Below are 24963 nucleotides of genomic sequence, written 5' to 3'. Positions count from 1 at the left end.
TAAAGGGTTCGGTTTTGTTCCGCTGCATTTTAAATATCTTATGATTTCTAAAGATCAGACAAAAGCTGAGGCATTGCTACATGCAGGAGGATAATGATTAAGAAAATCAGTGCACAAAAATGCTGTCGATGTATGGGCATTTAAAAGACCTTTGAACTGTGTTTTGTGTTTGTGTGTGTGTGTGTGTGTGTGTTTTGTATGTTTGTACTTTCTTTCTCAAACATGTCTCATTGTACATTTCCATGTTTAATTACCCATATTACACATGTTCTCTCAATGTCTTTCGCTCATGTAGATTGTGGTGACTTAATGTATCCACGCTTATCCACGCTTTAAGAAAGGAGCTCCCTCTCTTCACTAATCCAGATTTAAACTTATTAGTCACTGAAATAGCTAAATAAATAAATAAAACCCTGATTCAACGTGTCCTCTAGTTTTGATGAAGTTTTTAGCAGCTTGTGCTTTAAAATAACCTCACAGAGCTGCTGTGAGTCTACTATGTTTGAATTTATGGGGTTTACACGAAGCAGCTTCCTGAACATAATCCACACTACAGTAACAGTGGATTAATTTTGCCATCACTTCACTGTGTGTTTGTACTTTTACTACAACATAGTACAACAACACATCTGATAAACACTTAGAGAGTTGGATTCATTCTTATAAGCCAGTTTAAAGACGATGCGGTGCCAAGTGTCTCAGGGGTTCTTTGAAAAACATCAAACAAGGAGGAAAGAGAAGATCATGCAGGATCCTAAATTATCATAAATGAATAAAGTTTGCCCGTCACTCAAACATAATTGGCAGGTAACCGCCTCAGATAACTTTTGATCTGCTTCTATCAGCTGTAAAGATGACAGATACTTTGAGGAGTGTTTGTCGCATTCTCATGTTTCTGATAGATAATAGCTTCATTTAATCAATCATCAATTGTTCCTGAGTCAATTATGCAGCTTATTAAACCTATCTATCATGCATGGGGTTTCTAAATGTCTGAAACTCCGTGCAAGATAAAAAAGGGGATGCTTGTGTTGTTTTTAAGGAAACTTCTTTTTTGATTAAAGCAAAGTTTCCTCATTATCATTATCATCTTCCTTTCTTTTATCTGCCTGCTGCAGAGTCTTTGCAAACAGCCTTTTCTCTACATGTGGAGGTAAAGTAAGTTCAGTAATAAAGAGAAGTGCAAGGTGCATACAAACAGTAGAATAAGTGAATCATTCATGTGTCCTTAGAAGGATAAGAGCCTAATTATGAAGAAGTGCTAGGTGCAGAAATAAGAGCCTTTTTTTGTCCTCATTATCAACCTTAGCTGGTGTGCTGCTGCTGCTGCTGCTGTTGCTGCGGTGACTCATGGCTGTTTAGTACAGTAGCAGAGAAACCTTAGGAAAGCACATTGCTGACTTGTCCACTTGAAATCCCCCACAGACGTCTCTCCCCCGGAGCAAGGCCAGATTAAGACACCAGTGCGAGAGAAGAGCTAATCCTTCAGCACCATCCTGCTTGTTGGGCTATGAGACTGCCTGTTCCCGGGCTGCTTCCTCCGCAATTAGCTGATTTCTATCACCACACACACACATACAACTCCATGTGCATGTTCACACACACACTCACAGCAATTAGCTCATCACAAGGCTTATTCACTCGCCAGCCGCTGGCTGTCACTGTCACTTTTGCTAAGTTGGAATCTGAACCGTCTCATCCTCCTCATTGCTCTCCCCCTCTCGACCCCCATTTCCCTTCAATTAGCTGAGCTGCCAGCAGGATCTTTTTCCTGGATTAAGTTATCCAGAGTCGATCCAACCACCACTGCTCTGCATTTACAATATCTCATCTCCGCTTAGTGCCAGCCTTTTGAATACAATACTCTCAGGTAGAGCTGAGACTGTGTCACTTTTCTCTCAAAGCTGCCAGAGTCGTTTCCTGTAAGCTGTTCGGAGAAAATAAACTGAATGTGTTGACAAACCCAGGAATAAGTAAGTTGTTGTGAGGATTGCTGCTGTGTAAGTGAAGTCCTTGAATGCTGCAGATGAAGAAGACGGTTCAGTACCTTCTCGTAATACTTGACGTCGTACTCCAGAATCACTCCGTTGGGTTGTTGGGGTTCTTGCCACATCAGGGACACGCTGTTCTGACTGGTGTTCTCCGGGCGGATGGTTAACACCTCAGAGGGGGCTGCACAGAAACAGGAGGGATTACTGCTTTTTCAGCTCAACGTGTCTCTGTGAATGAGCTCTAAATATAAAAAGGTGAAGCCGTCAAACGCTGCTGGATCTGATGAGATACACTGAGTCATGATGTGATTTATTGAACACTAAGGTGTTATAGACAGATACATCTGTTGGTGCTGATCTCATTATGTCTTTCTTGAGTTTACATCATTCTGACGGATGAGATATCATGTAGTTTTATCCCAGACGAATCTAGCCTCAATCAGCCAGACAGCATTTTGTTAGGTTCAATCCAGATTAGGCAGCACTTTGGTTCATATGTGATCACAGTTAGGCTTAAAAATGGTTATGTGAGGATAAAGGTTATTAAGAATAACTTCCTCAAAGACTTTTCAGAGGTTTTCATGGCATCAACACATGTAAGTAATAACATACATAACCAACAACACAATAAGTCAATGCTGTTATTTTCTACAGGACAGCCTCTTCAGTCCGACTGAGTGCAAACTACAGCAGCATGAAAACACAAGAAAATGTTAAACATCAGAAATAAAAAGATGGAAAATAGTCACAAAATAGAAGTTGAAGCTGAAAGTAAAAAAAAATCAGTCTGCTTTTTGAGCTCAGCACTCTGTTGTAGAATAATCTCCCACAAAAGGTATTTTTAAGATCACTCAATATTAAAAACCTCAGATCCACTGGATGCAAGGCCAGCTCAGAAATTGTTTTACTTCCTCTTTAAGCATGCGGCGTACTCTCCTCCTCCCAACACTGTGGCAGCATGCACTGTAGAGACTGAGACCGCTGCCCCTGGACTGTCTTTGGCATAGTGTGCTTTTTGTCCTGATCAAAACCAACATTCAACATCTTTGACAACAAACCACTAAAGGATTTAAAATGTGCTTGAAAACTCTCTCTGTCTCTCTCCATCTCTTCATCTCCCTCTTTGTCTTTTTGACTCCCCCTCGCTCTCTCTCTTACTAGTCCCTCCTATTTCATATTTTGCCATCAAGCATGTGATTATCAGTCGAACCTGTTTGAGAGAGAGAGTGGAGATAGTTCACTATTAAATCACAGATGGCATTGTTCACTTAAAAGGATGGCTAGATAAAAATCCACCAGGTGTACCTCAAATCCACCCAGGTATGCTTAGACATAGATCTGATCCTTAACCCTGATGGGTTCCTCCTTAAATACAAGCAGACAGCAGTGACAAACTTGAAAATATTACTTTCAGCTGCTTTGTTTGGTGGCTGGGAAGTGCAATGACACTTTACAAAGGATGAAACACTTTTACAAAGTTAGAGACAAATTTACATTTTGGAAACCGTTTTGAAATTTTATAAAACAAAATGACATTAAACACTTTTACCAAGAGCAAAACAAATGAACATTTAAGAAAACATTCACAAAATCAGAAACACTTTTAAAGAGACTGACATTTTTTGCCAGAAACAAATTTACAAACAGCAGATTCTGCAGGAAAGGGAATGTACCAAATACAGGAAGTGATCCGGACATGATCAAGTGAGTGGTTTATGGATTTTCAAAATAAATGACATCTGTAATAATAACATGTGCAATTAATACATATTTGACACTAACAACCCAGTTTCCACTGAAATATTTAGATTCAGACTGATAAGAAAACACCTAAAAATATGTTCCTGCAAATCACAGATATCTGATTAGAAATTTCAAAATGAAAACCATTGAAAATGTGGACAATGGTTCTGAAAATAAATTCAAAGTGAGATTATGAACAAAATCTTAGTTTCCACTGAATAGTGTTCCACTATTAGTCTGTTTAAAATTACTCTTTTGTTCCTAATCTCACTTTGAAAATATCCAGAACCATCGCAAATTTTCCAATTTCAAATGACAGATTTTTTAAAATTACAAATCAGATCAAGCTTCGATTGGCTGGATTACATTATGAGGTTGTCCACTATTAGTCTGAACTATAATGAGTCAGTGGAAACAAAGATTTGTTCATTATTTCTGATTGAAAATATCCAGAATTATTGCAATTTTTTAAATCTCGTTTGGCTTTTATTTTGAACACATCAGAATGACCTGTGATCGGCAGCATAGTCCGTTTCTTTTCACCAAAACAAACCACTCACTCCATCACTGTCGGATCACTTCCTGTATTTGGTTCATTCCTTTTCCATCAGAATCTGTTGTTTATAAATTTGTTTCAGGACTGGTAAAAATGTTCCATCGCCTTTACCATTCCTCACTGCTTGGAAAGGTGTTTTTGATTTTCTAAATTTGTTTCCTTAAATGTAAATTTGTCTCCAACTTTGTTAAAGTGTTTCACCCTTTGTAAAGTTGCATTGCACTTCTCAGCCACTGTAGTTCTGAAGTTATCATGCTCAAAATAATTTGACAGAAAAATGTCTAGAACACGTATTACAACTCCAGAGTGAAGATGACCTTTGACCTTTTGGCAAAATAAATGCAACAAATTCAAAATTATATTATAGTAGATGTTTGTGTGAATTTGTGTCATAGTCACACATAAAAGAAGTCAAACTTACTGTGACCTTTGACCCCCGATCCCCCTTAAAACCTGGCCAGTTAATTAGAATAAACAATGTCATTAAAATCATTATTTTAATGACTTTATGAATCCACAGGAATGTCAGTTACCTATGGAGTAGACTTATAAAAAAGCACTCTGACTTTCTCTAATGAAACCCTTTGTGAGGGATTCACGGAGCGATGTGCAGAATCTTAACTCCCAGCCTACTCTTTATACTCTGTAAACAGTTTATGTGATGATCACTTGAGGTGCTACTGAATGTGATGGCAGGCCACAACAGGAGTGAAATCAGTCCTAATCAGAGTTACACACTTTTTCCGGCTTCAGTTAAAACATTTTATATTTAGCTGCATGTACCACTTCATAAAGACAAACTACCAGTGTCGGTTCCCTCTGCAGATAAAGTTAGTAATGTTGTATTTTCAGAGTCTGTATGAAGTGAAAAAAGCTCAGAGTTGGACACACATTCTGTTTGCTGACAATCACAACTTCTCCAGCAGATCGTTACGGAAACAAAGCATTCGTGCTCCAACCTGTTTTTCATTATCAGCAGATAAATTCATGGAGGCAGCACATTTCTTTCAAAGTTTCAGATTTTGACACCTTTGCTAAATTTGACAGTAAGAGAAAAAGCTAACAATGTGTGAGGAGGAAGGGCCACTGCTGCTCTCAGAGTTGAAATGAGGTTTCTTTAAGTCAGTCACCGATATTCCTGAGGGCAAAATCAATCCTGAGTTCTTCAAAGATCATTTGGTACAGGTTGATTTTTAAGGGTTCAAGGTCAGATCTGAATCCTGGACAGCAAAGTAACACGGTAAGAACAGTGGAGGGAAATTTGCAAACAGGTATGAAGAGAACATTTTCCCTGCTTTTGATATAAACACCTCACTTATATATTGTCATTTCAGCAAATGTATACAAGAACAAAATAAGTCCCTTGTGTTGACTCTGTCTCATGTTTATACAAGGACTTTTGAACATCACTTTCGTTAAATTAAAGGAGCAGCCCACCAACAGTGGGAGGTGAACCAGACAAGACGGTTGGTGCTACTTTTCCCTGAGAATAGCTGCCTGCTGTGTCTGAAAATAATCATGAGAGTGAAGCAAAACAAGCAGAACTCTAAACTCACGACAGAGCTCAATTTAGTCAGGGGCAGCTGCACATTCAGGTGTGATGTGTCTGTAGTATCATCATTATAACAGACCCCATTCATTATGTCATTCCAAACAAAGCTTCCAAAAATGCTGCTTTAACTAGTAGACACTGTGCAAAGATTTTAGAGTTGTTAATGCACAAATGAATAAAAGGCATAAAAACAAACAGATTATTCTCAGTTAGAATCATAAAGAGTCTGATTAATAATTTTACACTTTCTTGAACTGTTTTCTAAATATGTGTCTTGCTTTACTGATATCATGTTCATCAGAAAAGAAAATGTAAGAGGTGATACTTCAGCTCATGAAACATTTAAGAGTCAATTTCTGAGCCTTTTCCTTAAAGTTAAAGTTAACGCCTCTTGCAGAGTACTATACTGTTTTTGCAAATTATTTTGGGAACTATCTCAGATTAAAGACTCATTTTTAGAAAAAGACTTTCTAGATCAAATCATGTTTTTATAAACAAAATAATTTAATTGGCACTAATGATAAAAAAAATGCACACTGAATAAAACAAAGTGTGTTGTAAATTTTAAACATTAGAAAAAAACTCCCAAATAATCAAGTTTTTCCGATTTAAATATAACGAGATATGACCACCTGTGTAAATGATACATCTTTGGTATCATTCTTTAAATCTCATAAAATTAAAAGAACCTGCAGTTTATCAGACGGATCATGAGTCTGGTGATGGGTGCACCTCTGTGCTGATTTTAGTAACAATGGGTTTTTCCAGATCTGCCCCTTTACACGCTTCCCCTGTGATTGCACACTCACATAAAGGGTCCATCATATTGTGTGTCATCCAAAACCACTGACACTTTTTATCGTTGGTCATGGGGGACTAAAGTTAAGTTTGATGTTGTAACCCGCTGAAAAGAAACTGCTTTACCTAGATAAGATTACTACAATCACACAGATTGTAAAGTTCTAAAAAGTTTAAATATCAAGAGCTTATTAACCCCTTTCCAGTCTTAAATACAGCACGTGTTTCTTTAATGACTAAGTAACTATCAGATTAAAAATAAAAAGATGTCCATAAGACAAATTTATGTTTTGGAAAATATTTTTACTTTTTATAAAACAAAATTACTTTAAAACACTTTTACAAAGAACAAAACATATTTACTAAATCAGAAACACTTTTACCAAATACAAGAAGTGATTCAGAAGTGAATCAAGAGAGCATTTTGTTTTAGAGGAGAATACGGACTGTGCTGCCAATCACAGGTCAGTCTGACATGTCCTTTCAAAGGAAATTTGAAAAAAAACAAAAACGTTAATTATGATTATAAACAAATAATTTCAGATTCCACTGACTCATTTTTGTTCAGACTAACAGCGGAACAGCTCATAATGTAATCCAGCCTATCACAACTTGATCTGATTTGTAGATTTAAAATATCAGCCTTTTTGAAATTTAAAAAAAATAGGAATAATTCTGGATAATTTCAATCAGAGTTATAAACAAAATCCCAGTTTTCACTGAATAGTGTTCAATCATTAGTCTGAATTAAAATGAGTCCATGGAAACTAAAATTTGTTCATAATCTCTGATTAAAAATATCCTGAATTATCTCTATTTTTTTTTTATTTTCTTTTGCTTTTATTTTGAAAGGACACATCAGAATGACCTCTGATTGACCGTATTCGATCACTTCCTCCTGCATTTGGTCCATTCCTTCTCCTTTAGAATCTGCTGTTTGTAAATTTGTTTCTGGTAAAAATGTTCCGTCTCTTTAAAAGTGTTTCTGATTTTGTAAATGTTTTCTTAAATGTTATTTGTTTTGTTCTTGTTAAAAGTGTTTAATGTAATTTTGTTTTATTAAATGTAAAAATGTTTTCCCAAATGTCAACTTGTCTCCAATTTTGTAAAAGTGTTTCATCCTTTGTAAAGTTGCATTGACCTTCCCAGCCACCAAATGAATCTGAATCTGAACTGAATCCCTCCAGTACACTTCTTACGGGAGTTGAATTGGGGAGGGACTTATTTGAGACATGGCTTTACCAACACGTAGATTTTTTGTGCTTTCCATTTTCAGACATTACACTCTGTGATACATATTTCTTGGCTGTTTGGAAGTTGTTAAATGTGTCACTTCACCTCACTTGTTGCTTAACTTGTCCTACTTTTGTGCTACTTTGCGTGGTCACAGTGTCTCTGTGTCTCACGTCCCTCTTACGTTGTTGTGACTGCTTGTCTCAGTCATGAGGAGTAAACTCACTTTGCAGATAAATGGTTCTTACAGCTGTTGTAAATGAATGAAGGCAATTAACTACTAAAACCTGAGTACTGTTTTCACGACTTATACCTGACTTATATATGAGAATTTATGTGTTTCCTTTGAAAGACAGGAAGTTAGGAGGATATTGCAGATATTCAACGGCATTCAGATTCATTAAGAACCCAAAACTGATGTGACTTGTGTAAGGGTGAGAATCATTGCAAAACAAATGTGGAAAAAAAAGAAAACATTGATGGGATTTTGGGGAACTTTGAGTTTAATAGTAAAAGAGGTAGATTATGCATCCAAGTCTTGAAAATGAGTCATTGTGTGTCATTGTTCTGAACCCTACCTGCCTGGTTTGTTGTGATGTTGACCAGAGCGTACAGCGACGCCTCATTGCTCAGGTGCGTCACTGCGTTCATTGCCAGGATGCGGAAGGAGTAGTTGGTGTGCGCCACCAGATTAAGCACGGTCACCCAGGACTCCGTCAGGCCTGTCGAACGGGGGACAAATCGAACCGCTGCAGTGCCCGTACGCTCCACCAATCCTCCCCCTCCCACCCCGATACTTGCTCCTGTCTTCCCACCATTAGAGCCTCCCGGGTAGGATGAGCAGTCCTCACAGGGCTCTCCTTCCCTCGAGCATTTCTGACACAACACGCTGTACTGCAGATCGCTGCGACCTCCGGTATCCAGAGGGCGATCCCACTCTAGCTTCACAGACGTCCCATTGACTGAGGAGATGACACTGACTGGAGCAGATGGAGGGCCTAGAGGACAGACAGACGGAGGTGTGAGTTCATTCACAGGTTTGATCACTGTCTGGGAGAGTAAATTGGATTTTTAAAGCACAGATAGTTTTTGCACAACATTCCTTAGTAGCTGTGTGTTATCAGTGTGTGTGTGGATGCCTCTGAGCTACAGTACGTGGAGGTGTTCTTGCCTTTGGGATTAGTTGTTCTTGTGTGCTGTGTGTTTGTGCTTACGGGAGCAAGGAGCTGCCGGCGGGTCGTCGGCTGCTCGGTAGTAGTTGGAGTCACAGGGGCAGGAGAGGGCAGCCCTGGTCTCTGAGTGGCTGTGCTGGGGACATTTACCACACAGGCCATCTCCTGCCACCGGCTTATAGAAGCCCACCTCACACGCTGCAGAGAGAGAGAGAGAGAGAGAGAGAGAGAAAGAGAGAGAGAGAGAGAGAGAGAGAGAGAGAGAGAGAGAGAGAGAGAGAGGGGGGTGAGAGGGGGGGGATAAATAAAGTAAATAGAGAGCTTGCAGGGATGGGCTCCGTAATCACTAACACTGTGATGAAATTGAGAGACTGTGCCGCCAGAAAGGCATGAATCACACTCCTATAGCAAGCTGTGCATATTATCACTGCTTCAACTTTTTCAAAACTGTGTCATCTCCTCCAAAAGCATTCATTTTAGGACACAATCCCCCCACATGCCCCCCTTCGCCAAACCTATGTATAATTACAGGCCTTGTAACCGTGGAGAGCGCGGAGCAGGGGAGATGAAAGTCATACTTCTTTCTGCTCAGATTTTGGCTGAAAAGGCTCTGCACTGTTGATACTCCCTGTGGGACCCTCTGAATCCAGACCGTGTTTCAACCTTATTCAGCTCCTCTGATACATATTCACTTTTAACTCTGCACTGATTAATAATGGAGGGAGCTCTGATAAATATATTCTCTTTCCGAGCTGTTAATAGGCTTCTGCTATGTTAAATGGGGCAGGAGTAAACCTCGCACACACTTGCACAGAGAGCAGCAGCAGACACTGTTTTAGCTCTTCCTTGCAGGGTGATTTCCACGTCTATAGAACGCTGAGTGTTACTTTACTGATGCTTTGTTTTCTAACCTTCTCTTGCTAAGTTTGTAGAAGACCTCTTTAGGTGCTTAGACTTCAAAGGTGCTGAAAAAGGCATGAAATTGGATAACCAACATGAGTGAAATTACAACAAAGCGAACAGTTGGCACATACTCTGGATTAGCAGCAGAGACATTTTTAGATGCAATTGAAGAGGAACGAAACCTTCTGTGCTTGTACCTGAAGAGTACTCTTGCAAATGTTCCCATGGTTGCAGAAAAATCACAGAGCTTAAACATTTTTAAAAGAAAATTCAAGACCGACCTTTTAGTCTGGCTTTTAACTGAGTTTTATTCTTACAATAGTATTATTTCATCTGACTTTATTTATTTATGTATTAATTTATTTATTATCTAGTTCAAATTTTAGACACTTTTTATTTATTGTATTTATTTGTTTTAAGTATAGCATTATACTTTAATTTAATTGCTTAATATTTTAGTGTTTTATTATCTTAGAAATGTATTTTATTTTGGTGAGTTTAATTTCCTGTGTTGAGTTTTAACATCTTATTTTACCTCCAGTGTTTCCTCATTTCGATATCATGATAGTGTTTCCTCAGTTCGTTCAGCAACTTCTTTTTTATTTTTCATTTATTTATTTATTTTATTTTCATTGTTATTTTTATTATTATTGTTGCATATATTGTGTTCTTAACCTTAGGATTGTGGGGTGGGTTCGGAATCGGGGCTGGGGTTGGGGTAATGAAGGGGTCTATTTATTTTCATGTATATATATTTTTTTTCATTTATTCTATTCTAAGTTGTTCTTATGTACAGCACTTTGTGTTACAATGTCATTGTATGAAAAGCACTTTATAAATAAAGTCTGATTGATTGATTGATTGATTGACTGAAAATCAACAAAGACACGCATGGTGAAATGTGAGCAAATGTGCAATTCAACAATGTGATTAGGGTTTATGATATTCTGGATAATGATGTTAATTATGAACGAGATGAACATTTCATTTCCAGCCTCCTATTTTTCATGAAAGTGTGAATATTTATGCCATGAAGTGTGTTCATGTTCACATTATCCTTAAACGACCCACAGAAGAAGAACTTGCTCCCTAATCAGCCTGGACATGTGCCCGCTCCAGCTTCCCACCTGCTCACACTGCCTGTTGTGTTCACCGTGTCCAGCCAGAGGTAGCACTGCCAGCAGTCAGACCCTGGTGTGTGTGGCAGTGGGAGGCTAGTCTGCATTATGCATGCGCTGAGTCTGACTGATATTTACAATTAAAATAGAAATACAAATGGAAGAGGAAGGAAAGGGAAAGGTGGGTGGTTAAAAACTGAACTTTGCCTCCAAATTAAAATAAGTAAAGCAATATAAATTCATTTTCTGGTATCGTTTTCCTCCTTTAATTGGACTTTTCAAAGACTGCAGGGAAACAATGTTATTTTAAATTGCTTTAAAGACTTATAAAATACAAAGATGCTATGGCTTTGATGTTTTACTTAATTTGCATCAGACTCCATGTACGTGTTGTGAGTGCTTGTCCACCTGATTTACAGGAGAGATGCTGCGGCCTCTTTAATAACTCTTAGAATGACCTTAATTATCTAACACTGAAAAAAATTCCAAAGGTTTTGGCACCTCGTTGTTTTACACCTCCCCTGACTTCCTGTTAACACTGTCTCAGCTTATCTCCAAGATGTGACACAACTAGAAGCTACTGAGGCTTGCAGGAATTAAATCGCACCAAGAGGCTGCAGAACTTTCACTTTAATTCTGTGTTAGTCGGCTTAAACACACGGGAGGTGGATTCTTCTGCAACTGACACTAACAATAGCATTAGAACATTTAATCAAACTATTTCTTATCATAAAACACCCATTTTATAGCTTCTTCTTGCACATATTTGTATTTCATTAATAATAACACGGTTATATTGTAGTTAGAGTTAAAAATAAATAATCCAGTCATTCCTTTAAGTCTTGTTTCCAAGTCTGACGTTGATACAAATGAGCGTATAAAACAGCGCCTCCCCACTTCAGCTCGATATCATAATTCATCACCTATGATTCACATTTTAATACATCATGACATGGTTGTCAGTTCCACTTCAGAAAATGTCTGTTTCTCTGTGCAAGTCCTCCATGATAACACATTCCCATTAAGAGTGACATAAAGACTAGTGAGGACGGACAGTGCGCCTAAGTTTGAAATTAAAGATTCTGTCAACTTCTGCAGCTCAAAAGATGCAGCTATTACCGACCCAACTCAACTCAGCTTTATTTATGGAGCACCTTCCATACAGACGAGCATGCAGCTTGTGTCATGTTTTGGTCTGTCCTTTGTTTTCTTTTAGTGGTTTTTGGTGATTCTGGTCCATGTTCAATTGTATTTAGTTTCAAGGGTCTTTCGTTTAATGTGCTAATTTCCCTTTTGTTATATGTTCTCCTTTTTCTTATACTCATGTGTATTCCTTGTCTGTGTTTATGTCTAGTGCTTCCTGTTTTATTTTGTAGAATCTCCCTGTGTGTTGAGGTTCACTTCCTGTGTTTTCTCTCCTTTGTGATTGGCTGTTTTCGAAATTGTGTACTATACTAGCAGTACGTACTGATTTGGCTGAAATTCAGTATGTAGTAAGTAATATGGGAAAAAGAGCAAAATCTGCAGTATGCAGTATGCAGTATCTCTGGATGTCTACTGATTCAGGAAAATTTCACAGTATGCATTAGACCAGTCTGCCTCGTGTACTGTTTCCCATAATGCACAGCGCTCGTTCCGCTTTTTCTTTTTCCTTCTTTTTTGACGGGAGGAAATCCGTTTTTGGGTTGGGAAAGTTATTAAATTCCATATAAACCACTTCTTAACTTTTTAAATCATAAGTGATGCTAAAGAAGCAGTTTCTCTATCAGCTTGGTCGTTGTTTACTTCCGCTTTTCAAACCAGAAATCTAGTGACGTCTGGCTCAGCGTACTACCACAAAGATCGAACAGAACAGTCATACTACATACTAAATTCAAACGCAGTATATAGTAGGCAATACCTACTGCCTACTACATTAGTAAGTAGTATGTAGCAGGCTGTTTCGAAAACAGCCATTGTCTTCACATCTGCCTTGTTGGTCTCACCTTTGTCACCTAACTCATTGCAGTGTGTTTATAGTCTCTGTGTTTCCTCCCTTCTGTGTCGGTTCATTGTATTTGTGATGTCATCTCCAGTTCCAGTTATTCCTGTGTCCCCAGTGTTTTTTGTTATTCCATGGATTTTGAGTTAAGTAAGTTTTTGTTTATTTATTTAATTAAAGCTAGGGTTGGTAGTCACAGAAAACTAGCATGAATTTGAATGTAGCATTTCCTCAGGACTCCGTCATGGTTTGTTAGTTTAGTTCTTGTGTTTCATGCCTTGGTTCCTCCCTGTTTTTATTCTGTATAGTTATCCTTTGTCTCTCTTCAGTGTTTAGTGATCCATGTCCCTTGTTGTGTTTCTTAGTCTAGTCTTGTGTTTCCAGTTTTATTTTGTAGTTCTGAATCCTTGTGTCTCCAGTTTAGTTTTACTTTCTGCCCTTGTGTGTTTTCCTCCTTTGTGATTAACCTCATTAGTTTCACCTGTGTCCTGAGTTCAGACCTGTGTTAATTACTCTGTGAATTTAGTTCCTCTGTTTCCCATGTTCTGTGTTGAATAATTGTATCTTTCCTGTGTTCTGTGTTCCCTGTTTTCTTAGTCCTCTTGTTTTTTTTCTGTGGATTTGTTTATGTTAAGTTTTCGTTTGTGTATCTCAGGGTTTTGCTATTAAATCCTTTTATTTTTAAGTCTGCATCTTGGGTCCTCCTCCTTTGTTTCTCCACCACGTGGCACTCAGTTTGGAGTTTGTCTCTGGCTGCTTTGGCTCCTACTAGAAGGATATCTGTTTCATTTTCATTTAGTTTTAGAGGGTTCTTGCTCATCCTTACATTGATGTCAGAAAGGCAGGCAGTGAGGCCCAACATCATCATCTTTAGAAAATATTTGATGTTTTCTTATTTATACTATATCTAATGTAGTTTCTTGTAATACTAACTTATATTTCAGCACGTCTAACTCTGTATAAACCTGAGGTATTCAAGCTGGGGACCTGATAGCTCATGCAGGGTGAGCAGTGGGTTTAAGGTGAGGACACAGCTTGCAAGACAAAAGTTAACCAGCGCTGATTCCCTCCACTGTTCACCATGAAACCCTGTCTGGAGTTTATATACAGACGTTCCGTCAATGTGCCAACAAGCATGAAAGGAGCGTCAGTGTTTCCATCGCACTTTTAAGCAAATATAATGTCAAGGCTTCTACAAAGAACAGTCCATCTGCTATAAAGTTGATTTTGAAGATACACTGTGCCAGATATTTTTATTTTTTAATATTTACATTTTATCTGTTTTTGATAAACATGATAAACAGCTTGCAAAACAGACGCCTTCTTTTTTATTCGGTGTTGCTCATGCTACTTACATTTTGGAAAATGTTCATGAAAGGCGTGATTAAATATTCCTTTTTATGATGCCAGATTTTATTCAGTGATTCATCACGCTATCTATAGCTTCAGACCTAGTATCTGCTCTTATACCAACAGAATGTAAATTATGAATGGAGCCTGTTTTTCATTTCCTTTGTGTTTCCAGGTTTGAAGATTTAACATTTAAAGCATTCTAACCTCAAACACACCTGCATGAGTGCTGATAATGTGAAACACAGTGCAGATGCTTAGATATATACACACACACACACACACACACACACACACACACACACACGCACAGTTGATTGTGTATCATGGTGGACAAAGAGACTGGGACCAATTGTGCTTCCATCGACAGGAGAAATGAGAGCTTCCCATGGGAGCCAGAAACTATTTCCATGTGCGATATTTATCCCAGACTGTTTTCTCTTCCTCCTTTTTATCTTTAATCCCTCCATCCCTTGATATTTTTTGTGAAGCCCCTGAGTTGAAAAGCAGGTCACGATAAACATCACAACCGCTCTTTCGTCAAGGAGAGAGGGAGCAAGCGCTTTGATGTATCTGACAGATTCACCGGGTGTCCTGCACACACACACACACACACACACACACACACACACACACGCTCAGGTACACACACATGCAAAGGTTACGATTATGTAAAACACACACATTGGGGTGTCGGTTGCAGAAACAGTAACCACATGCAACATGGATTTAACAGCACACAGGTGAATATGCAAAAGCCTTTTGCTTCTCTTCTGCTGTGTACTGCTCGTTTGGTGCTTTGATGGAGAAAGATATTTAGACTGAGGTAGAAAAATAAAAGTACAAGTTGAAACCAAGCGGCAACCTCCAGTCTAGAAATATGAGGCCGATGCGGAAGTGTTAAAAACTGCAGATCATCGTGAATCCGCTTGAGGCTGGCTCTGATGTACCGGAAACCACATACACACCAATTCAAAGAAGACAATCTTTACAGCAGAAATAAACATGTTTACAGTCTGGTACAAAAGACGAGTGTAGTATGGATAGCTAATTTCTCTATCAGCACACATTGTACGGGGTTGAATTTTTTCATAACGTGTCAATTTCAAAGATATTAAGATTACAAGTTTTCAATTATGAGAGGTACAGCTGACTTGATTGACAGGCAGGAACACTGTAGCTGTTGGCTAAGAGGCTCAAAGCCCACCTCTTTACCTCACACTGGCTCCACAGAAAGTAAGAGTTCAACATTTCCAATGTGGCTGCCGATGACAATTGGACTCAAAACAGCGCTTCAGAAACAGATGGGTGACGTCACGGATACTACGTCCATTTTTTATACAGTCTATGGTTGAAAAATGCAAAATGCAAATAAAACTCTGATTAAAGCTAGGGTTGGTAGTCATGGAAAACTAGCATGAATTTGAATGTAGCATTTCCTCAGGACTCTGTCAACCCCCCCCCCACCCTCATCTCGGAGCTCCTCCAAAACGACACCCCCGCTCACATGCACGTGCGCCGCTGCTTCGTGACCATATGATCATGACTGATTCAAAACCGGTCCTCAGCACATCGTTTGTGTTTTGCACTACATCAACTCATGTCTCACTCAGCGCTAAGAAAACACCAAAACATTATCATAGTAAAGGTTAAAAACACAAACAAACATGAAATGTACGCGCAGGAGGCGGGCAGAACGGCAGGACAGGATTTGATTGGTTTAATAATTTGGCTCCTGATGGCAGGGATTGGTTGGTGTTTTCCCAGGTTTACTCCATCTGTAGATTGCAGCTTTTTTTCGCTCTTTTTTAAGAAGACATTATGTATTGATTGCCATCCTGACATAAAGATCATTTTAACCAGTATAACAAAAAGTCTCTAAATCTGACTACCAACCCCAGCTTTAAGCTAGTAAATCAATACAAGTGCCAGCTTAAAGCTACAGTGTGTTGTATTTAGCAGAACAGACTTGGCAGTAATATAATCTAATATTCATAAGTATGTTTCAATAAGTCTTTAATCACCTGAATATAAAAGTCCTTTTGTTATTTCGTGACTTAGATTGAGCCTGTTATATCTACATCAGAGCAGGACCCCTTCAACAGAGGTCGCCATCTTGCACCGCCATGTTTCCACAGTAACACAGGGTGAACATACACGTTTTTGTATTTAGTGCCTGGCCATGCAAAATGCACTGGTTGGAAGATGAAGAAGAAGAAGAGCGTGTTTGTCAAAGTATGCAAAATAATTTGTATCTGACAGTAAACATTCGACAAATGGAGGATCGTACTTATCATGCATCACAGTAGCGTGTTCTCCTTGAAGGCCACAGTCACATTAAAACCCTTTGTTTTCCCTCATCAGCACCTGTACACCAAGTCTAACTCCGCCTTTGAAAATATTGTCAAATGTCTCCTGTAGCCTCATGGAGGAACATTACCTTGACAGAGTAAATAAAGGTATGTAGCTGGGTAATAAGGCTTAAAGTCTGTCACAGCAAATCTGCTTTATGAGCACAGCTCATGGCATTTAGAAGACATGGCTGTTTACTGAGCGGGAGAAGAGCATAACATATTATATCAAGCAGTATTCTGGAAAATGTGGATGCAGTGTGATGCAGGAGTGGCTTAGTTACATTGATAACAGAGCGTTACATTTTGATTTACATCGTGTGACGGATGAGCTCTGGTAAACTTTCAAGACAGGCAGTGTCATGTCTGGCATGAGTGATTCTAAATTTGGGAAGAAGCAGCTGATAGGAGGAACACTGCAGAACATTCTGGGCCGGGGAACCGTACCATGATAGTACAGCCTCTTCTTGAATGATGGTGGACATCTCTACAAATATTCATGTGGAAAGCATGAAAAATTTAACCAAATTATGGATTTATAAATATGATAAAGCAATTTTTTAGTGGGGCCAGACTAACGGTCAAATTCCACCGGATCCATTTCCGGTCCATCTTCCATCCGTCACAGCACCAGATCTGATAGGTTTCTATTCTAGTCAATGTGTTAACTTCCACTGGATCCACTCTGTTGCGTTCAGGCAGGACAGGAAGTCAGGCACCAAAACAAAATGAAAACATCCGGTTCATTTTCAGAATAAAGCAATCGATCGTATTTCACTGAACTACAACAACAAACCATCATGATGAGTAGATCCAGGCCTGGAGTCAACAGGTCAGAGGTTTTCAGAGGACCAGAAAGACAACACGGATGAGGAGAGGAGGAGGAGAATCCTTGATTCAGTAAAAACCTCGGTCACATGACTCCAGCTGTCCAGCGGTCCTGCTCCGTGCTGCGTTCTGAAAACACAACCGGTTGGTGTTGACGGACGAGAGAGCACGAAGCCGGCCTGCAGCGGATCGGAGACGGACTGGACTCAGATCTGGTGGAAGTCTGTCGTTAGTCTGCACAAAATCCAACACTACCCAGGCACACACGTTAGCTTTCTGATACCTTCGTATAATGTGCCAGTCTGTAAGCATCTAACAATGGGTGACCATACATCCTGGTTTGACTGGAACTGCCTTGTTTCCAGACTCCATGTCTTACATCCTGTTACATATCTATAAAACATGTATATGTCTAAGTGTTGGACCATCCCTGTCCCAGTTTTAACCAACTGAGATATCAAAACAATGCATTATGTTACCATGTCGTTGCCAAGACTGTTTCTGTTTCAACCAGAAGAAAAATATCCCTATTTTATTCTTTGATGCCAATTTCATCCCTGATGTGGGTTTGCAGTAAAATGAAAGAGTCCCTATTTGGGGATTTAAAAATATGATCACCCTAATCCAGTGTGCATTGACACACACTCACACACTGATACATCAGCCTTTGGAACCAATGTAGGGTTTACTGTCTTGTTAAAAGGCCCCACAGCATGATGACTAGAGTGGTAGTAGATGACACGCTTGACCTCCTGAGGCTACTCCACAAAATCTGAGAAGTGATACTATTATCTAATAAATAAACAATATACAGTAAACTATCTCCAATTTTAAAAGATTTGAAATTGTCTTGCGCACCATATTACAGCTCAACGTAGAAAGTCTTTAACATTCTGAGAACTATATTGTTTTCTTCTATGACTATTTTCATCACTTTTATTAAATCATTTGCTGTATAAATATGTCAGTAAAACTTCTGTGGAGAACTTTTAGAAAAGTAAGGGATGAACTATTTGAAAATGGAGAATGAACAGATAGCGTGCCTGGAGAGGAGAGGAGAGGAGAGGAGAGGAGAGGAGAGGAGAGGAGAGGAGAGGAGAGGAGAGGAGACGGAGAGGTATTAGTGGTGTGAAGAAACACATTCTTCTCTGTGTTTGGCTGCACTTCTTTTAGTCACTGTTTACACAATCTTTAAGTTGCTAAATGTGTGTGTCTCTTGCATGTGTGTGTGTTCATGAGCGGATGTTTGTGCATTGCGCGGTGTGTCAGTACCTGTCAATGTAGTGCACTCGCTACAGGAGAATTTGCATTACAATGAATCTTAATAGCCGTTTGCAGCATTGTGTGCTGACCTTGATTTATTCCCTGTATAAGTGGGTAAATAAATACATTGGGAAAAAGGGGAGCTGAAGAAAGCACATCATCTTCCCACGCGTGAGGAGACTGAGGGAGGAGAGGGGAGGCGCCAGGGGAAGCGGGGTCTTAAGTGCACACTGGGCTGGCTGGGAAAAGCTCACATTTTGCCAACAGTTACAGCTCGAGTCGACCATGCTTCAAGGATAAATTAGAGTAAATCAAAAAAATCTACTAAAGGAAATATGAAAACAATGAATGCATTGGTTTGTTATAAACAAAATGAATCTGGAATACACACATCGTCTGTGTGAAGACTTTTCAACGTGCGCAGCAACATTTCAACATTTGTGAGGGTTTAAAGTTGGCTGAAATGAAAAAGGACTTAAAGGTGGAGTTAAAAATAGTAAAGAATAATACTGAAGATAACAATCTGTGATGCAGTTAACTCCACTTCAGCACTTTGTCTCTATTTGTTATCTATTTTATAACAAGAGAGTTTCATTGGTGTGCTTAAACATACTGTGACAGACTAAAATTAACAATGATGCCTCCATATGGCCGACAAATGCAAATCAGACCAATATGAAACAGGCTTATTCTAATACCTGTCATCACTGACCCCAGGTTAGTGTTCAACAAAGGATTTAACAGCACACACACATACATTTCCACGGGACAGATTCGTGGAGAGCTGAACTTTGGAACGACTTCGTCCAAGTGTAAGATGAGACCAGATGAAGTTGCATTTCTCTGTCCTTTTCAGATTCTCTGAACTGTAATGTTTGTTTTGTTTCTGAGCCAGTTTGCTTATCTTTTCACTGCTGCAACTTGGTGAAGCATGCTGACATCATTACCATCAGTTACTATGAGTTTAAATAGGAGTAGGATTCACTCAGTTTGTTTGTTTTAATTAACAAGATTAGGACAAAGTTTCCTTATAAAATGAATGTACTTTTTTGGTTAAATCATCATCTAGAAAAGCGATTATTAAACGCACCCTTCCCAGCACTTTGTGTGTTTACGAAGTAGCTTCCAAATAATGAAGCCACATTTCTTGTTCAGCCCCTTAGTATTAAACAACCCTGTCACATCGGACTTTCACCAGATCTGTGTCCGATGTGCTGCGGTCCGCCGGACCACCGGACAGCTGGAGTCATGTGACCGAGGTTTTCCTGCGGTAATTTCTGAATCAAGGATTCTCCTCCTCCTCTCCTCATCCATGTTGTCTTTATGGTCCTCTGAAAACCTCTGACCTGTTGACTCCAGGCCAGGCTCCGCTCACCATGACGGTTTGGTGTTGTAGTTAAGTGAAATACGATCTGGTGATAACACAGAGTGTTTTATTCTGAAAATTAACAGGATATTTTCATTTTGTTTTGGTACCTGACTTCCTGTCCTGCTCCATCTGCTCTGTCGAGATTGATACGTTATCTTGCGTATCCGGAGGACTCCGACTTACTGGATCAGAGACTAGCCGGAACACAACAGAGCGGATCTAGTGGAAGTTAACACATTGACTAGAATAGAAACCTATCAGATCCAGAGCTGTGACGGATCAGATACGGACTGGACACGGCTCTGGTGGAATTTGGCCGTTAGTATTATTGATCACCTTGCAACAAAGATCCACAGCACCTGTAACTGTGGAACTACAGCCCAGTTTAGTTTGACTGTTGGTGTTATATCTTGAGGTGGAGAATCTTTTTACACTTTGGCCATGTCCTGGTATGACCAAACAGGACAGAGACTTTTAATCTCTCTGTGTGGACCTGGTCGTCAAAGCTCCTATCTGCTATAAGAGCAGCTGCAAACCCTAGGAAAAACAATAAAACCAGAGGCCCAGACAAAAAACAAGCTAGAGTCCAAACATCCAACAGCCCAGAGCATGTTGAAGATGATGCAAATATGTCTTCAGACAGAACTAAAGACCAAACATGTCCACTTTGTCAGACACTATAAAGATTTAATCAGATTTTTTTTCATCTGTGGAACAGTTTTTAAACTTTCTGTAAACAAGAGCACTTCTAAAACTTTCATGTGCAAGAACATTCCCAGTCCTGATGTCCTAGACCTTGCATATCATTGACCTTGGAAGGCAGTAAACACTCCCAAATCCAGTGACAGAGTTAGCCAAACGCTCCTTGGCTGGTTCCCAGGGGAGCGCATGAATCTGTTAACGAGCCACTGAGGCTGTCTGAGTGATGGATGAACATGTCGCCGAGATCAGCTGTGGAAATGGGACACTCACCATCCACACAGACCCTCCTGTTACATCGCTAGTCCAGATACTAACAGCTGGGTTGTTGCTCAGCCTCAAACCATCGTATCCTTTAAACAGAAGTTTGCCCTTCCAGTCTAAGCTGAACCTGGTTTAGTCCGCGTCCTGTGCAGGTGTATGGAGATAGATGATCTGGGTTATCTCAGACATGGAAGTGAAAGATGTTGTGGTTGGCAGGGTATTTAAAATGTTAAATATGCTAATGATATTACCGAGCAGCTGACTAGCTCGCAGAGTTAAGTGATCGGGGCACTTTACCCCATGGTGGATGTTTGATTGACAGCTCAATTTGGAGAAAAGAAGAGATGTGTCATAAGATAGGAAAGAAGCTCAGTCTGTGAGGCTAATGTGAACAACGTTAAAAGTCTGAGGCTCCAGATTTAGTTTTCTCTGCCAGGCCATTAGTCTATAATAACATAAGAGGTGGCAGTAGCCCGGTTTGTAGGGACTTAGGATGGGAACCAGAGGGTTGCCGGGCCAAGTGGAATTGGGGAGGTGCCAGTTCTCTTCCTGGGTGCCCTACAGCAAGACCCTAAACCCCTACCCCCTGCTACGGGTGCTCCTTCACGTGCAAGCCTCCTCGCTCTGCATCTCTCCATTAGTGCATGTTCAAAGATTCCTGTTTGTGCAGAGGCGTGGCAGACATGGGGTACGTGGTGTACACGGGGTACCCGTTCCCAGCAGCTGCCATATCTGTCCCTCATCTCAACAAGTCTGAGCTTGTTTTTCCAAGTTGTCCTGAATACACCTTGTGGGCATGAACGGAGTGCTCCTTGCTGCATCTTTTTTTTATTATCAGAGCACAAAGGCACGTTCCAGCTGTTGCTACTACCTAGGCCAGGATGAGCTATAAGTCACAAAAATATTCACCATGATGCAGTGAATTAAGTATTAGATGCTCCAAATTTACTGGGGGAGGACGCTCAGACCCCCCTCTTATTACCTCTTCCTCAATACATTCAAAATAACCCTATATTATATTATATTATATTATTATATCAGTATTAGGAGTTTCAAAGGAGATGCCCTTTAAGTATGCCCCATATACAGAAGCTATGGTCCTTGACGCAGCGATTCGATTCTGGCCATGGCGCTTTTTTTGCATGTCTTCCTCCACTCTCTACTCCCTATGTTTCCTGTTTCTGCTCAGCTGTCCTATCAATAAAGGCAAACAATGCCAAAAAACACACAAAAAAGAAGATTTGAAAGATTATTTATTTTTATTTTATATATATATATATATATATATATATATATATAAAATAAATAATATATTATATTATATATAATATATATAATATATGTATATATATATAAAATAAATAATATATTATATTATATATAATATATATAATATATAATATTTTGCGCTAAAATCTTCCCTGTGTTGGTGCATGTTTAAGTGTGCTTTTTGAAAGGATGAATTTCCTCGGGGATTAATAAAGCATAAACACTACCAGTCAAAAGTTTGGAAACACCTTCTCATTCAAGGGTTTGTATCTATTTTAATTATTTGAAACACTGTAGATTAATACTGAAGACATCAAAACTATGAAAGAACATATATGGAATTATTGAATGAACAAAAAAGTGTTAAACAAAGCAGAATATGTTTTATATTTTAGATTCTGTAAAGTAGCCCCCTTTTACCTTCATGACAGCTTTGCACACTCTTGGTATTCTCTCAGTCTGCTTCATGAAGTGGTCTCCTGGAATGGTTTCTAATTAACATGAGCCTTGTCAGGAGTTCATTTGTAGAATGACTTGCCTTCTTAATGTGTTTGAGACCATCAGTTGTGTTGTTCAGAGGTAGGGTTAGTACACAATGGATAGTCCTATTTGACTACTGTTGTAATCCATATTATGGCAAAACCAGATTATTTCATAGTTTTGATGTCTTCAGTATTAATCTACAATGTTGAAAATCATTTAAAAAATAAAAAACAATGAATGAGAAGGTGTGTCCAAACTTCTGACTGGCCGTGTATATAAAAGACGTAGTATGCTAACAGTCACAACCTAGAGTTTGACTTATCTGTTTTTACTCTCAATAAGACATCTTAAATTATGTACAGCATTCAGAAAGTCCTCTCAGTGAGGTCAGTCAGGTGTCTCAGCATCTTTTAGCTCAGTTTCCTTTCACAGAAAGTATTTCCATGCAGCAGTAAACAACATTTATTTTTTTGTGGATAACAAAAGCACAAAAAGCTTTAAAGACACCTCCACAGCATTGACAAAGACTCAGAAAACAGTTCAGATATTAATAACAAAACTCAAAGTTTACATCTTACTTAGGTTCTTTAAGTGGGCTGACTCTCAGTTAGGACTTAGTTTGCTCTCTGTCTACTGGACGTAGCATAAGTTTACTGAAAACTTGAAAACATGTCAACAGTGTGTTTATATTCTGCACTAAAGGTGGAAATGAAATCAATTCACGGTGCATATAAGTTTAAATGTAAATTATCTGTCTGGATATGAAATAAATGTGCCTACATAAACAGATACGAATGTACAATGTTTATAATGATCCCCTTTGTTAAGTAATGTCTTGATTATAGAGTTAGTGGTACCAATACCTCATCTGTCTGAATTTCTGTCCATCTGTATAATATTGTTGTGAGTTAGAGTAAGATAAATAACAAGCATGCATCAATGTCCTCTCTACATATACAACCCTCCCTCCCCCTGCCTCCATGTTGGCCTCCCTACTGGGTTCAAATCAATCCCATCAATGAAGCCATCACAAAGGAAACATTAACGTTGTGTTTTCCTGTGAAAAAGCCCTGGTAATTACAAATCAAACGAGACAAATACATCCCGGTTAATGAGCATTAAACGGATGTTAATTATCCGATTGAATGGCTGTCACCATTAAACTGTGTCTGACTGAGGGAGTGGGAGGCAGGAGGGAGGAGGGAGGACGGCGGGGAGAGGGTCTAAGGAAAGGGTAGGTCTAAAAAGACGGGCTCTCTGAAAGGCATATCAGCGGCAGATTGAGGAGATCAGACAGTGTGAAGCGCATGTGTCGGAAATGGAAGCGAGAGGGGAAAAGCGTGGGGAGAGGCAGCAGGGGAGAGAAGCGTAGGGGCGGGGGAGGAAGGGAGGCTAAAACTTTCTCTTTTTCCAACATTGGCAATTGCTGCGATGCATCAGAGGGGAAATTAATCAACTGTTTTTGATTATTTATATATTTGAAAAGGACAAAGTGTGCGAGGAGAGATCTGCAGAGAGGCAAGGAGTCACACTGTGCTAATACGGTCACAGCTGGTCTGCCAGGCAGCTCCAGTCATAACATATCCATCTCAGGCATTTAAAAAAAAGGAGTTCAGACACTTAACATTCAAAACAAGGTACAAGTCCTCTCTGATTCATTAGGCAGCACACATAATGAGAAGGGACTCGACATTCGGATTACAGGGAACGGATATTACAACTTTGGGAGCCATGTTTGTGGATAAGAGGGACAGTACAGGTGAGACTTCAGTCAAATAAGAATTCTTGTGAGGACTGAAAGATGCAGATCAACACGACTAAACAGGTGAGGACATTCACAGACAACCAAACATAGCTTAGGCAAAAACAGTCAAAACTGCTCAACACCCTGAAAGGTCTGAAAGATGCAGTTTCTCTAAATTACACAAAGTTTTCCACAGCTCCAGGTGTTTTGTTTGTTGAGGTAAGCAGGATAAATGAGTTTCATTTTCTCTCTTTGGCACAGTACTGCTCCATCATTGCTAGGAAGACATTTCATAA

General features: G+C 39.3%; 1 protein-coding gene across 2 annotated transcripts in view; it reads right to left on the bottom strand.

The window, feature by feature from the left end:
- epha8 (eph receptor A8) overlaps positions 1-24963 on the bottom strand; it is a 130289-nt gene that overhangs the window by 29760 nt on the left and 75566 nt on the right. For both annotated transcript variants that reach the window (XM_034698217.1, XM_034698222.1), the window contains exons 6-8: positions 9088-9243; positions 8452-8871; positions 2048-2172 (exon numbers count right to left, since the gene is read on the bottom strand). In XM_034698217.1, the coding sequence (XP_034554108.1) occupies positions 2048-2172; positions 8452-8871; positions 9088-9243 (701 nt within the window). The remainder of the gene's footprint in view (positions 1-2047; positions 2173-8451; positions 8872-9087; positions 9244-24963) is intronic.

This window comes from Notolabrus celidotus, chromosome 1 (genome assembly GCF_009762535.1).
Source record: "Notolabrus celidotus isolate fNotCel1 chromosome 1, fNotCel1.pri, whole genome shotgun sequence".
Taxonomy (NCBI): domain Eukaryota; kingdom Metazoa; phylum Chordata; class Actinopteri; order Labriformes; family Labridae; genus Notolabrus; species Notolabrus celidotus.
The sequence above is the reverse complement of the archived record's forward strand: the minus strand, read 5'-3'. Positions and strand labels throughout refer to the sequence as shown.